At 44.7% G+C, this 14373-nt stretch overlaps 2 protein-coding genes and 1 long non-coding RNA gene across 6 annotated transcripts in view; 1 reads left to right on the top strand and 2 right to left on the bottom strand.

The window, feature by feature from the left end:
• Positions 1-2006, bottom strand: part of SUCO (SUN domain containing ossification factor) — a 40078-nt gene extending 38072 nt beyond the window's left edge. The window contains exons 1-2 of one of the 2 annotated variants that reach the window (XM_079981187.1): positions 1832-2006; positions 329-469 (exon numbers count right to left, since the gene is read on the bottom strand). In XM_079981187.1, the coding sequence (XP_079837313.1) occupies positions 329-469; positions 1832-1974 (284 nt within the window). In that variant the 5' untranslated portion in view covers positions 1975-2006. The remainder of the gene's footprint in view (positions 1-328; positions 470-1831) is intronic. The other variant, XM_079981186.1, reaches the window with a different exon arrangement.
• A 541-nt stretch (positions 2007-2547) lies between these two features.
• Positions 2548-8700, top strand: PIGC (phosphatidylinositol glycan anchor biosynthesis class C). Of its 3 annotated transcripts, XM_079982529.1 has the most exons (3): positions 2555-2697; positions 5290-5373; positions 6921-8700. In XM_079982529.1, exon 3 carries the CDS (start codon positions 7024-7026, stop codon positions 7915-7917), a length of 894 nt encoding a protein of 297 aa, XP_079838655.1. In that variant the 5' UTR covers positions 2555-2697; positions 5290-5373; positions 6921-7023; the 3' UTR covers positions 7918-8700. The 3 variants fall into 3 exon arrangements, with proteins under 3 accessions (XP_079838656.1, XP_079838655.1, XP_079838657.1); XM_079982530.1 differs by lacking the exon at positions 5290-5373 and having other exon boundaries at positions 2548-2697; XM_079982531.1 differs by lacking the exons at positions 2555-2697; positions 5290-5373 and adding an exon at positions 6360-6499.
• LOC307219384 lies at positions 4319-6193 on the bottom strand. The gene is made up of 2 exons (XR_013840388.1): positions 5986-6193; positions 4319-4667 (listed from the first exon to the last, which is right to left on the bottom strand). It is a non-coding gene; the product is annotated as an uncharacterized lncRNA (long non-coding RNA).
• Positions 8701-14373: the final 5673 nt, after the last annotated feature.

Here is a 14373-nt window from a genome sequence, read left to right as displayed (position 1 = left end):
ACAAATTGTTGCTGTTTTTTTGTGTTGAATATATGCTATATGGTAATAACAAAATATGTATTTTATCAATGTAATTGTTGAACTGAAATACAATTAAGAAGTATATAAATAGTGAGATAATTACTATTACATCCAGGGGGTTTTTCCCCTTTAAATTTTTTGGGGCCCCCAAGAGAGTGGGGCCCTAAGCTAGAGCTTGCTTAGCTTACACGTAAATCCGCCACTGGTTGGTCACCTTGCATCTCTTTGAATAGACATGAAAATTAAAAGAAGAAGAAGAATGAAAATCAATGGAACAGCCTATGGCAGCAGTTATTTTAATACTCACCCCTCTGGAGAAATATCAAGAGACGAAGAGTCACCCTGAGGCTGGCCCTCAAGTGCTCCACCCAGGTCACACTCAGGCTCTGGCTGCTCGGCTTCAGCAGAGCTAGCTACAGGGATATCAGCACTGGAGTTTTCTATTGCACTGAAGGAAAAGAAAACAAACATGCTTTTTACTTCTATGAAATAACTAATATTTTTGCTGGAATTTCTAATACCTTGACACATCAAAGCACCCTTGTATTAAAGCAGTTGCCTGGTAACCACAGAAGACAAAGAACTGCATATAGCCCAATATATGAAACGAGGCAGTGAGGGAACATCTTTTATACGTTTTTACATTTTTGCATATATTTGTATATACTGCCTTGAGTCCCAGTCTGCGAGAAAGGAGGGATAATATTACTAAATAATGCATCCAACCCCCAGTTAGTCTGTTGAGAGGGAGAGTACTCTTCTACTCAAATGACGTATTCTATTATTTCTTGCATAAAGTGTGCAATTGTAGGGAATTTGTTTAGGGAAGCTTTTAATGTTTAATAGGTTATTGTATTTTAGTGTTCTGTTGGAAGCCGCCCAGAGTGGGTGGGGTATAAATAAATTATTATTATTATTATTATTATTATTATTATTATTATTATCATTATTTCACTGGCATTATTAGAAATGTCAATAGTGAATCTTTAGCTATGGAGCAATACTACCCCTGTCAATATAATTCAACTTAAAACAAATGCAGTTTCCTAACTTTAATGTGGTATCAGTTGCTGCCATGAATGAATCAAGTCAGAGAGTCAACAGTTGGTAACCTCGTGTAGTTTTCTTAAAGTGCATATATATATATAATACATAATGCAGTGTGTTGGCTACCTATGTCAGGCTTCGAGGAATAGGATCCCTTCCCTGGTGGCAGTAAATAAGCAGATCAAATGAAAGGAGCATTCTTACCATTTGTTTCTTTAATAATCACAGCGAGAGACAAAGGAATGCATATCTCTCTAGGAATGGCATTGCTCCCAGTAAAGGTTCACCCCCTCCGTACCCATTAATCTACATCACTCCTATGTCGGGTAATCTGAGCTTGTTGCCACTGTGCTTTCTGTTCTATCACTCTCAAAGCCCGTCTAGTCTTAGGCAAAGGGGGGTCAGGAATGCTTTCTAAAGACAGTGAATCTGCCAGCTGTCTCTCTCCTGGTATTTCCTCTTCTAGCTGTTCCTCACCCAGTATTTCCCAGCTTTCCCCCTCAGCACTATGCCCCTCTGCAAACCACTGTTCTAAATCAAGGGGAAGGTTCGGGGGGGGGGGGAGCTGCAACTATTTTTCAATCCAGTCCCTGACAATATCTTACAAGTTCATACTTCTTTCAGTTTCTGTTTAGAACAGATGAAAGGTTAATTTTTTTAATAGAAAAATTATAAACTGCTTCATCAGAAAGTATCTCCAGCAGGTGAAATGCCTCTTGATGTAATACTATGCAGAAATGGCCAAAAAAATGGAATGGCTTACTTGGGCTGAGAGACTGGTGAGATCTCCGAGGTAGATATGCTGAAAGTACTATCAGGGATATCAGCTACACTAAAAGAACCTTCATTGGAATCCACTGAAGACTGTGCCTCAACTTCAGGTGTCCTCAGTTCCTCCATCTCCATGTTCTGTTCAAAAATGTCAATATACACTTTAGAATCAGTTCCAACATCTGCCCAATTTGCAGAATTTATTTTAACTACTCAAAGCACAAAAAGAATAGTGAAGCCTACAAGGCTGCTATTTCACAGGGTAAGCCAAACACAAGCAAGCTGGGACAAGTAAAAACTAACCTTTGAGCCTTAATACAATTCACCATGATAGTCAAGTGGTTCATCTTACTAAAACTACATATATGAAATGCTGCTATCAGGATCTCTTTGTTGGGACGGGGGCAGCCCTCAACTGCATCAGCCTAGCCAATACTTAAGGTTCCTTGTGGAAAATTCAAGTGCCTCTTATTCTCATAGTGCCAGTAGACTTGGCAGCGCAGTCCACAAGGAAACTCTTGTGCAAAGGAAATGAGCATTCATAAAATCTTGACATCCCATCTTTGGGACGCCAAGGGAGAAAAGGGCGCTGTCGATTGGCTGGCGGCGGCCTCTCTGGCCGTTGTCTTTCGACCTGGTGCGCAGGCGCGGCTGTGCCTCCCCTGGCGGTGACGCGTCCCATTCCAGCTCAGCGCGGGCGGCGGACGCGGCTGCCGGAGCCCTCGCCCGCCCCGGCCCTCGGGAGGATGCGCCGCCGCCCGCGGGCCCCACCAGGCAGACGGCGGAGACCATGACGGAGCCTCCCCGCCGGCTGCTGCTCCTGGCTTCCTCCTGCTTCCTCCTGGGCTGCCTGGCCGGGTGAGTCGGGGCTCTCGGGCCAGAGAGTGGGCCGGGCCGGGCCGGGCCGGAGGCGGGCCTCCTCCTGCTCCGCTGCCGCCGCGGGGAGAGAGACTGGCTCCGGGGAGGGGAGTCAGGGAGAGAGGGCCTGGCGGGGGAGCAGAGGAGCCCCCTGAGCGAGCTCCGCCCGGGGCTCAGGCAGGCAGGCAGACTGGGATTCGTAGGGCTCCGTAGCAGGGATCTTGTGTCCCTGCACTCCCTTCAGCTTCAACTAGTTAAACTACCATTCTAAACAAGAAAAGTCAGGGGGGAAATGGGCCTTGTGTTTGATAGATTTACAAAACCAGTCAACATGAAGTCACAGATCTCCGTCTTCAGGAGGAGAGTAGCAAGCCAGATAGGCTACAAAAGCTGTTCTGTGACACTTAGGTACATACAACCATATGCACTAAAACAGTATGTTTGTAGGCTGGTGTATATTTATTTTATTGGCAAGGCTGGATACAAGTATGTATTCTTATGATGCATTATGACTTGCACCAATCTGAATCCCCCTTTGCTTCCAGATAATTTGCTCACATTAGCAGCTGATTCAGCAGATATTTGGGGGCTTAATCCTTTCATTATTTATGAATAACTGATTAATTTGTATACCACCCTTCATCCATGGATCTCAGGGCAGTTCACAACATAAAAATACAAGATAAAAACACAAAATACATAATAAAAAGAACAACAAAAAGCCCATAAACCAACAATCCCCTCCCCCCACAAACATTTAAAAGGGCCTTGTTGAAGAGGAATGTTTTCGCCTGGAGGGTGAGACTTAATACCCATGGATTCAAGTTACAATAAAGGAGTTTGTGACTAAATATTAGGAAGAACTTTCTGACAGTAAGAACTACTTTGACAGTGGAACAGTCTCCCTTGGGAAGTGAAAACTTTCATTGGAGGTTTTTAAGCAGAGGTTGGGTAGCCATATAGAATCATAGAATCATAGAGTTGGAAGAGACCACAAGGGCCATTGAGTCCAACCCCCTGCCAAGCAGGAAACACCATCAGAGCAGTCCTGACATATGGTTGTCAAGCCTCTGCTTAAAGACCTCCAAAGAAGGAGACTCCACCACACTCCTTGGCAGCACTGTAGATGGGGAAACAGGAGAACAAATTTGATCATGATGTCACATAACAAGTGAACAAAATGCAGTTATTGCATAAACACTTAGTACATAAACACCCTCACTGTTTTGATGTTTTTGTTATTTGTACTTTCAAAACCTGATCCCATAGTTCTATGAAAATTAACCAAAAATGGCTGCCAGAATAAATAATTTAAATTTTGGAACTAAAAGCTTTAATTTTGAAATTTTGCATTTCAAATTGTGTGAATTCATTACCCATTCCCTTCCATCGTCTTCTGTTGACTTGCCCCTGTTTTCTTTTGTTTTCCACAATCTAGCTCTGTGTATGAAGAAATTCACTTCATCTATCACAAATTCTCACAATGGAAATTTGCCAGTTGGCAGACTTTGGGAATTAAGCTGCATGGATCTTGAGTGTATATATATGTCTTCTCACTCAGGAAGAGAGCATTCAGTGCTGCTAACACAGTGACTGACTTCACCCCTAGAGGCGCACTCCATTGTCTCTCAAGACAGACGGATGCCAACCAACAAGCTGAAGGGGCTCCAGCAAGAAGTTCAGTCTCTCTCCACTTCCCTCACTTAGGCAAGACTTTGGAGCCTGCACTTTGGGCACATGGGCCTTCTCAGCTTTGAGGCAAGGGAGCTTGTTTTGTTACCTACAAGCCAGCCTGTTTTGATTCCAGTTTGCTATATGAAACATTTTTATGGCCCTGGGGGAGAAATCTGGAAAGGCATCAGAAGCTATTGCAAGATGGGAGGCGGAGCAACCTAAAATCCCAAATGTCCCATAGGAATCTCTAGTTTTGAAATCAGAGACCACTATTGTCACGCTGTCCCCAGCTACACCTGCAAAATGAAACAAACATCATGTGAGGTGCAGGTAGTGGACCTTATCCATCAAGAACAGGAGTTACCTAAGCGTCATTCAAGACCAGTTTGCTGAGTGGGCTTCATTTACTATCACCAAAATGACCTTTGCACGTATACTTGTGCTGCTGACGCTGTAATCTTACGTATGCTTACTAGAACGTGAACCACACTGAACTTTGGGAGAGCTTAATTATGAGTAAATATATTTAGTACAAGCCTGATTATATCTGATGCTTCTGTCTGTTGAGAAAATCGGGTTCAGTGACATCATATGGAACCTTTTTCATCAATTTGCCAACTCCCACTGCCTGTGTGTTCTGGGAGCCCTATTCCTCCCAAAACCATTTTTAGGAGGCCCACTCACAAAATACTTGGAAGGAAAAACTGACACTTCTTAGCACTTTCCCGGACGGATGTGCACACCAAGAACACTCTGTGTTCCCCTGCTCTTCTCAGTGGATCTGAATGCATTGATCAGAAGCATTTCTCCTATGGGATTTCCTGTAATCTGAGGTTACTGAGGATAAGGGCTGGTTTGAATTTGATTTAACTTCCACTGAAAACATCAGCACTGACAAAAAAAAAATATTGCCAAAAGGTGCCCTGCTGGAGGGTGACAGCTTACAGGCACACAGGCCACCTGGTGACAACGATGCCAAAGTCCGTTTGCTCTAGCTAGCAGGTAAAGCTACTGAATCAGATGATATTTGACCCATGACATAATACAGTTGGTAGCCAACAGAGGCGTATTTCATGGGACAGAACCCTGCCCTATGTCCGGTGGTCATGCTTGACCCAGAAACCTATGCACAGGTGAAAGGACTTTTTTTCTCTGAGCATGCAATAATGCAAATGTGTCAAATTGAGTCAAAATGTCCATTTAGTACATGCACAAGGCTTAACCCCCCCCCCCAATATTTTACCCCAAAATGCCAACCACTTGAAACTTGAGTTTGCAGATGTCTGAATTTATGGCAGGAATTCCTCCTAGGGTTAGGCAGGTACTATCTGTCTTTACACCTGAGCCAAGTGGGATGAATGGGCACTATCCCTGGGTCAATAAACCTATTTACAACAAATATAAACCCCAGGACACGTGGTCTGATCCTATATTTACTTCTGTCACTGCATTCCAGGGGGCTCACTCCCTAGTGTGTGTTCAGTGAGTTTCCTTATGTCCCTCAGAATCTTTGGGGGGGGGCAATTATTATTTTAAAGTTCCACAATATTTTAGCCATTCTTAGTTAAGAAACAGGTTTCCTGGATGTGAACCTAAACCAGCCAGTAAACCTACCAACTTCTCACCGGGGCCGACCAGATGCGTCGGTGGGAACCCCTTCCCGGCTGTCCTGTGGGGGGGGGGTCTCCAGCTCCCCTGGAGCAGCGCCTGCCAGGGAGAAGCCTCGCCTCTCCTTCCCGGGGGCACCTGTGCGTCCGGATGTGCTGCTCGGCCCGGGAGGGGAGAGGAGCCTTCTTGGCACACGAGGAAGGGAGGCAGGGAGCCGCCACTGCCCTCCTTCTCGGCCTCCCCCACCAGGCACCTGGGCATCCCTCCTCCCCGCCCCGGGCGCATGCCTGCCAGCCTGCGCTCTCGCCGGCTTGGGCTGCCAGCTGCGTTGCGCGCCGATCCGGGAGCCGCCGCCTGGCCGGCTGGGGCCCCGAGGGAGCGGCGGCCCGTGGGAATCCTGGGGACTCTTGGCTTGGGAAACGGAGGGATCTCCAGCCCCGCAAGTCAGTTCCAGGCAGCTGGCGGAGGGACGCTGGCACTGATTCAAGAGACGGAAGTGAACAGAAGTGGCACCATAAAGGTATTTTCGTGCTGGGAGCTAAACACACACATATGTAAGGTACCTCCTCCCCCTTTCGGTTTCCCCTGAACAACTTTCACGTGTGTGCCCAGCTTGCACAAGAGGAGGCCAGAGATTTTGGGGTGCTATATAAGAAAGAACACATGGAGCCTAAATACCAAATCCTTGGCGTGTTTGCTCCCAAGTAAAGCCAACATATTTTGTTGACTTCTGGTTACTGATGATCATGAAGGGCAGGAGGAAGGAGAAGCCAAGCAATGTGACTGCCTAGGAGGAGCCAAGATAGTGGGCCCTGTTTCCGAAACAGTCGGATGGTGGGGTCCCCAAGTGTTGTAGCACAGCTTCTCTTGGTGGTTTCTCTCTGTGGCCTCTGTGCTTTTGACCTGCAGATCTTGGCTTGATGGACTTGTTTTCTTTCTAGGTGCCAGCAGTGACCTAGAAAACCAGGGACAAGTCTGGGCATGAGTTTCATCATCCATTGATGTTGTAAGGAAGAGCTGTGAGACAGGGACTTGGCCGGAATCATGCTGCCTGCTCAGCTGGGACCAAACACACGGCAGCGCTGGCAGAAAGTGTTGTATAAAAGGCAGCCCTTTCCTGATAACTATGTGGACCAGAGTTTCCTAGAGAAGCTACGCAAGAACATCCATGCCCGCAAGTACCAGTACCGGGCGGTGGTGTTTGAGTCCGGAGTGGTCATACAGCAGCTGTGCAGCGTCTGCGTCTTTGTCGTCATCTGGCGGTACATGGATGTGGGGCTGCTGGCTCCCCAGTGGTTATTTGGCGCTGGCTTGGTGACTTCCTTGATAGGTTACGTCCTTTTTGACGTATTGGACTCAGGAATGGGGAGAAACCAGAGCGGCCAGACGCGTTGGGCAGATCTGAAAAACACAGTGGTGTTTGTGGCCTTTACCTACGGCTTCTCCCCAGTGTTGAAAACACTGACTGAGTCCATCAGCACAGACACAATTTATGCCATGTCTTCTCTCATGCTCCTAGGACATCTGATCTTCTATGACTACGGCGCCAATGCTGCCATTGTGTCCAGCACTCTGTCCCTTAACATGGCCATCTTTGCCTCGGTCTGCTTGGCCTCGCGGTTGCCTCGCTCCTTGCACGCCTTCGTCATGGTGACATTCGCTATCCAGATCTTTGCCCTGTGGCCCATGCTGCAAAAGAAGCTCAAAGCCCAGACTCCCCGCTGCTATGTTGTCGCCACTTTGCTCTTTGCTCTGTCTGCCTTGGTGGGCCTGCTGACCATCTCCAGCGTTGGCATGGTTCTCTTTGCCCTTCTTCTCGTCTCCATCTCCTGCCTGTGTCCTTACTGCCTCATCAAGTTGCAGCTCTTCAAAGACAACATCCACGGGCCTTGGGATGAAGCTGAAATCAAGGAAGACCTCTCCAAGTTCCTCATGTAAAGCAGGCGAGGCCCTAAGAAGGGCAGCTGCTGATGCCAAAACAAAAATAAAACTGCATCTCCGCTGAGATACTGGGGCCTTGTGAATAGGTGTGGGTCAATCTGAACTTCATTCTATCATTTATTACTGCAGATCATGGCAGAAGTATCAAAGGCTGACATAGCCTAAAAGGACAAGAGTGACCCTGCTACCAGTCTGATCCCAGCCTTGTGTCCTGAAAGGCATTCAGGTCTATTCTGACTTCCTCACACCCTGCATAAAGGCCAGCACATGCTGATTTCGTTACCAGGTACAGTCTGTTCATCCCCTGAATGGAGACCATCAAAATAATGTCAGGGTAATTTGTAGGCAGAGACAAAAGGGAACCCGCTCAGTCACAGCCAGCTAGAAGGAGAGTCTTCCAAGCTCTTAATTTGCAAGATGGTGAGGTGATAAATGGGCATGAACTCTGGGGGAAATACCTTGGGAACTCTGGGAGTTGCTCACCTCAAAGCCTCCTCCCTTCTCCATGAAGGAAAAGGGCAGAAAGGAACCCTAAAATGTGTAGCCAGTGGCTCTCCTAGCTCCCACAAGGACCTTCATTCAGCACCCAAGGAACCAACATGCATGTGCTTAAGGACAGATATACTCTTCCTCCCCAACTCTCCATTTCATCTCTCTTTAGATCAAGGTGTGTGTATTGCAGGATTTGCTGCCTGCTTACATTGCAATTTTGCTGTCGGAAGCAGCATTTATATATAATGCATGTCTCTTCCATGTCATATAATAAACCAACTTTCTCTATTCCTTTGGTGTGAAAACTTAACATTTCTAAGAGAGCAAAGAAGAAGCATAATTTTTTTGCCCAGATGTGGGAAGAAAATACCAAACGTATCCACTTCCTTTTGAAAAGAGATGTTTTTCTACTGAGTTTGTTTACCTGTGAGTAAATAAAATAGCAAGAAGTGTGCATGCATGCCACGAGACCAGTGTGATGTAGCCGCAAGCCCTTTCTTCTGAGTTGTGGTCTCCCTGGTCAGAGCTTAGACACAGCAGCACAAAACCTACAGGAACTGCAAATGCCTTCTGCTCTGTTGAGTTCCCAGCCAATCTGAACCATCCAAGGCACACCTGATTTACTCTAGAGAAGAAGCTCAGCATCTGAGGTCTGCCCCCACAGGAGTCCCATTAGTGCTTAGCAGCATCCCTCAAAGATTAGAATCCCCCCCAATCCTGTACACAGGACCCCCCCCCCCTTTTTGCACTCATCTCATATTAAGGGAAACATAATCACCTAGAGTGGGAAAGTTAGATCCCATGGTATGCACTTTTAGATTCCTATGTAAACCCCTCCTCAAGGCGTCCAAACTAAGGGATATGAATATATTTGGGTTCAAATTCTGTGGGGAGGACAGGGAAGATCATACATGTCAGAGAACAGCCTGTGGCGTTATCACCATGTTCCTTATTTCTCCTGCCACCCAATGTTCTGTTTTAGATAATGTTTTTTCAAAAAGAAAGAAAGAAACATAACCACAATTGGAGGCAAAGTCACATTCCAATGTTATTTCTTGATTTAAATTCTCTTTAAAAATGTATATAATGCCCATTGGGATCTGATAGTTTATCCATGGTTTTCACAGGAATTTTATGTCTAACCTTACGTGATAGGCTTGGGGACAGCTAGGGTCTGCTAGGCTCGTCTGTTCAAAAAAGAATTTATAAAGAATATTCCTATTTTCTTAGCTGTGTTTCTTGTATAATTTCATTATTGGATATGTTGCTCCAAGTGTCCAAGTGGAAGAATTTAGTATAAATCTTGAACAACATTACCAGTTCCTGAATGGGTGAGCTGAAGGGTTTTAATCACTTCTTAATTGCTTTTTTCCTTAAAAAAGATTGCAAAGATTATGCTTTTTTTAAAAAGCCCAATAATGTTCCTGCAGAACAATTCACATTGGGGCTGCTCTGCAATCCACCATCCAAGAATTCGGATGGACCATGAACTAGATGAGGTTATTTTTAGGATTACTGTTAAGAACAGGTAGCTGTACAGTGGATATATGAGCAGCTCTGGAGGGTGGAAGTGTGTGTGTGTGTGTGTGTGTGTGTGTGTGTGAGAGAGAGAGAGAGAGAGAGAGAGAGAGGTGTCCCACTTTTGTAGTAACCATTCCTTCAACTTCCAATGCATTGAAGTAACAGCAGCAGGGGGAGCTCCAATATCCTTCAAAGTGACTGAAATGGAAATGGAAATAAAGCTGGAGTGGAATGCGCCCGTTTTGGCAAGAGACAGCCCCCTCCCCAATTCACGATCCTCAGGAGACTCCGGCCATTTATCGGGGAGAAGAGAGAGCAGCTCTCTGCACAGGACTTCACCTCTCTTGAGACCTAGAAACCCTCTGAAAAATTACTTGGAGGGCACGGAAAACTTTTCCAGGCACATCTAGCAACCAGAAGGAAACTCGGGAGTTTTCCTGAGACTAGTTCTCTGATGGGTCTGCTGGACTTTTACTTCAGAAGCAAAGACCAGAACATTTGTAACGTTTCCACACGAGTTGGCCGTTTGTGTGAAACTGCCACCCTTTGTTCATTCATTAATAGCAGAGAATCCGAGTGACTTTGCTGCCGGTCCTCTGCATTGCAGAGTTTAATGTGTTGTCTTCTTTACACATGGCATAGTGTATTTAAAATACAGAAATTCAGTTGTATGCCAGCATATCCAATGTGGACGGGCAAAGGGCTTTTGAGGTTGGGGGGACGGGACACCATGTCTTTTAACTGGCAGCTTTCTCCCTGTAGCTGTCACCCTTGCTTCTCATCCCTGTTGAGCATGGCAGCGGCATTACTAATAATAGTCTCTCAGTTATTTCCCAATTGATCAGTTCCTTTTCCTTGCTGGGCAGCTTCAGTAGTTTATTTCCTTGTTATTATTTGTCCTTTATACTTATTAATTAAAAATAAGGTCACATTTTCTTTCCATTTTTTTCCAAAACGAGGCCCGTAGAGGTGACATAAAATGTATTAAACAGCCATAAAATTTGTAATAATTTGTGCAATTTGTAATCGCCTTGCTGGGACGTGGGTGGCGCTGTGGGTTAAACCACAGAGCCTAGGGCTTGCCGATCAGAAGGTCGGCGGTTCGAATCCCCATGACGGGGTGAGCTCCCGTTGCTCAGTCCCTGCTCCTGCAAACCTAGCAGTTTGAAAGCATGTCAAAGTGCAAGTAGATAAATAGGTACCACTCCGGCGGGAAGGTAAAAGGCCTTTCCGTGCGCTGCTCTGGTTTGCCAGAAGCGGCTTAGTCATGCTGGCCACATGACCCGGAAGCTGTACGCCGGCTCCCTCGGCCAATAAAGCGAGATGAGCGCCGCAACCCCAGAGTCAGCCACGACTGGACCTAATGGTCAGGGGTCCCTTTACCTTTAATCACCTTGCTTTAAAAAAAAATAGTGGTAGTATGAGGGATGAAGACAACAACTGTTTTGGGGGTGGTTTTTTTTTTTTGTAATATAGCTTTGTCAGAACTTTAGCAAGACAAAACTCCTTCAAGTAATTGTTGGTCTGGGGACAGGCTTCCTCCAAAATTTAATTCCACATCAGCAAGGTAATTCCTCCCAACTAAGGCATGGGCAGGAATACTTGAAAACACAGCAGCTGCAAAGTGCAGCACATAAACACAGGTTCTGGTCCACAAGCAGCTGTCCTCCTTGGCAGATGGCGAGGGGAGGCCCTCCCCAGGTGAGTGGCGCCCCCTGTGGGCAGAAGCAGGGTAACTTGGGAGCCTGGCTGCTGCCTGCCCATATTTTGGGCCTCTGTTCTCACTCCCTGGGCTGCGAAATGGAACTGGACAGATTTGCCATCCCTCTCTCCAAGCAGGGCTATTTGGCCAAGGGGAACACGCATGCTTCATTCATGCTCTGGGGTCACAAGCAGCACCTGTACGCCCAGGAGGGGCCACAGCCTGTGGAAGAGCCCAGCGACCTCGGAAGCCTAGCCCAGAGCAGGGCTTTTTGTGTGGCTGCCCCTGTTCTGTGAAACAGCCATGCTGTCAAGATATGGCCATTCCGGAAACAGCTGAAGAAGCTTCCCCAGCTAGAGAAGCGGGTCTTTAGTAGGATCCTATGCAATCATAGGACTTTTCTCATTCCAGTAATGAGAAATTATGTTCTCCCTGTGTGGCTTCTGAAAGTACGTGGAAAAAAACAAAAAATAGGTGTCAGAAGGAAAACACGCCACCAAACCCAAACAGAGCGCTGCAGAAACGTTTAAAAAACGAAGGAAAAAGCAGTTTCAGAAAGAGTGGGAGATAAGATGGTCATGTTCCAATTCTAACCAACTAAAGGAAAGTTTATATAAAAACAACCACTTGGTTAGTGACTCATGAGGAAAGAATTTTTCCTTTTTCTTAAGGGAAGCCCTTGGAAATAACATGACTAATAAGAGGATTGATCTTGTCTAACTGGCCACAAGTTAAATTTGACAGCAATTTCATCTTAAAATATATACATAATATGCCTGATAAAAGCTAGCTGCAGCCCAAAAGTTCAGGTCAATAAATAAGCCAGGAACTAACCGCTTGTTACATGCAAATATGTGTAACAGAGCCCCAGTGCCTTGGGAAAAAATAGCTTGGGGAAGGAGACATTAACTCTCTACCTGCTGTTTCTCTGCTCAAATCACACCCCAAGTCTCAACAGAGAAAAATGGGAAGGCAAAATGATATACATATGCTTCTATGATCTACATTATGTTCTTTCAAACCTTTCCTTTTTTAAAAATTACACCATGGCATTTAACATGTAGTTAAGCAGTTCACAGAATTACAGAATTCTAGAGTTGGAAGGGGCCCCAAGGGTCATCTAGTCCAACCCCTGCAATGCAAAAGCATCCATGACGGAGAGCCATTTAACCTCTGCTTAGAAACCTCCAAGGAAGGAGAGTCCACCACCTCTCCAGGGAAACTCTTCCACTGCTGAACAGCCCTTACTGTCAGAAAGTTCTTCCTGATTTTAGTTGGAATCTCCTTTCTTGTAACTTGAAGCCACGGGTTCAAGTCCTACCCTCTGGAGCCGAAAACAAGCCTTGCTCCATCTTCCAAGTTCAAAATCTAAATACAATATTGCAATAAAGAATACATATAATATCACTGCAACACAAGGCTAAACAATTAACAGTTCATGTAACATACACCAACATTTATTTATTTTTTTAAATAAATTTTTATTAAAGTTTTAAAGATTAAATAACAATCAAAATAAAGTAAAAAGAAAAAACGATACACCATCAAAAAACAGAAAAAAGAAAAAAGGATAAAGGACAAATCAAACCTATACATCACTTGCTTACATTCACTTATTTCCTTGACCTCACACCTCCCATTTTTGTATTCTAATTCAATTTGTTATTTCAGCAAATCCTTCCAACCTTATTTTTATCTTAATAATTTGTCTTAATATACTATAATTTTACACTCTCTCTTTCACCAATTCCTTTTTACTTAATCCTTTATGTCATTTCTGCTAAAACCACATAATTTTCTTTTCCCAACCTCTTTCTAACAATCCTTAATTTTGCAATATTTTTGAAGATAAACTTTAAATTTTTTCCAATCTTCTTCCACCGACTCTTCTCCTTGGTCCCGGATTCTGCCAGTCATCTCAGCCAGTTCCATGAGTTCCATCACCTTCATCTGCCTTTCTTCCCGGGTGGGTAGATCTTGTGTTTTCCAATACTTTGCAATGAGTATTCTTGCTGCTGTTGTGGCGTACATAAAAAAAAGTTGTATCCTCCTTTCGCACCAATTGGCCGACCATGCCCAAGAGAAAGGCCTCTGGTTTCTTCTGGAAGGTATATTTAAATACCTTTTTCATTTCGTTATAGATCATCTCCCAGAAGGTCTTAATCTTTGGGCATGTCCACCAAAGGTGAAAGAATGTACCTTCAATCTCTTTACATTTCCAACATTTATTATCGGGCAAATGATAATTTTTTGCGAGTTTGACTGGTGTCAAGTACCACCTGTAAATCATTTTCATTATATTCTCTCTTAAAGCATTACATGCCGTAAACTTCATACCTGTGGTCCATAACTTTTCCCAGTCAGCCATCATAATGTTATGTCCAACATCTTGTGCCCATTTGATCATAACAGATTTAACCATTTCATCCTGTGTATTCCATTTCAACAGCAAGTTATACATTCTTGACAAATTCTTAGTTTTAGGATCTAACAATTCTGTTTCCAATTTTGATTTTTCCACCTGAAAACCAATTTTCTTATCCAAATTATAAGCCTCCATTATTTGGTAATAATGAAGCCAATCTCGCACTTTATTTTTTAGTTTGTCGAAACTCTGCAGTTTTAATCTATCTCCTTCTTGCTCCAACATTTCCCAATATTTCGGCCAATTTGCCTCCATATTGAGTTTTTTCAGAGCCTTAGCTTCCATTGGTGACAATCACCTTGGAGTTTTATTT

This window comes from Podarcis cretensis (genome assembly GCF_951804945.1).
Source record: "Podarcis cretensis genome assembly, chromosome: 6".
Taxonomy (NCBI): Eukaryota; Metazoa; Chordata; class Lepidosauria; order Squamata; family Lacertidae; genus Podarcis; species Podarcis cretensis.
Note: the sequence above shows the minus strand (reverse complement) of the source record. Positions and strands in the feature narration are given on the sequence as shown.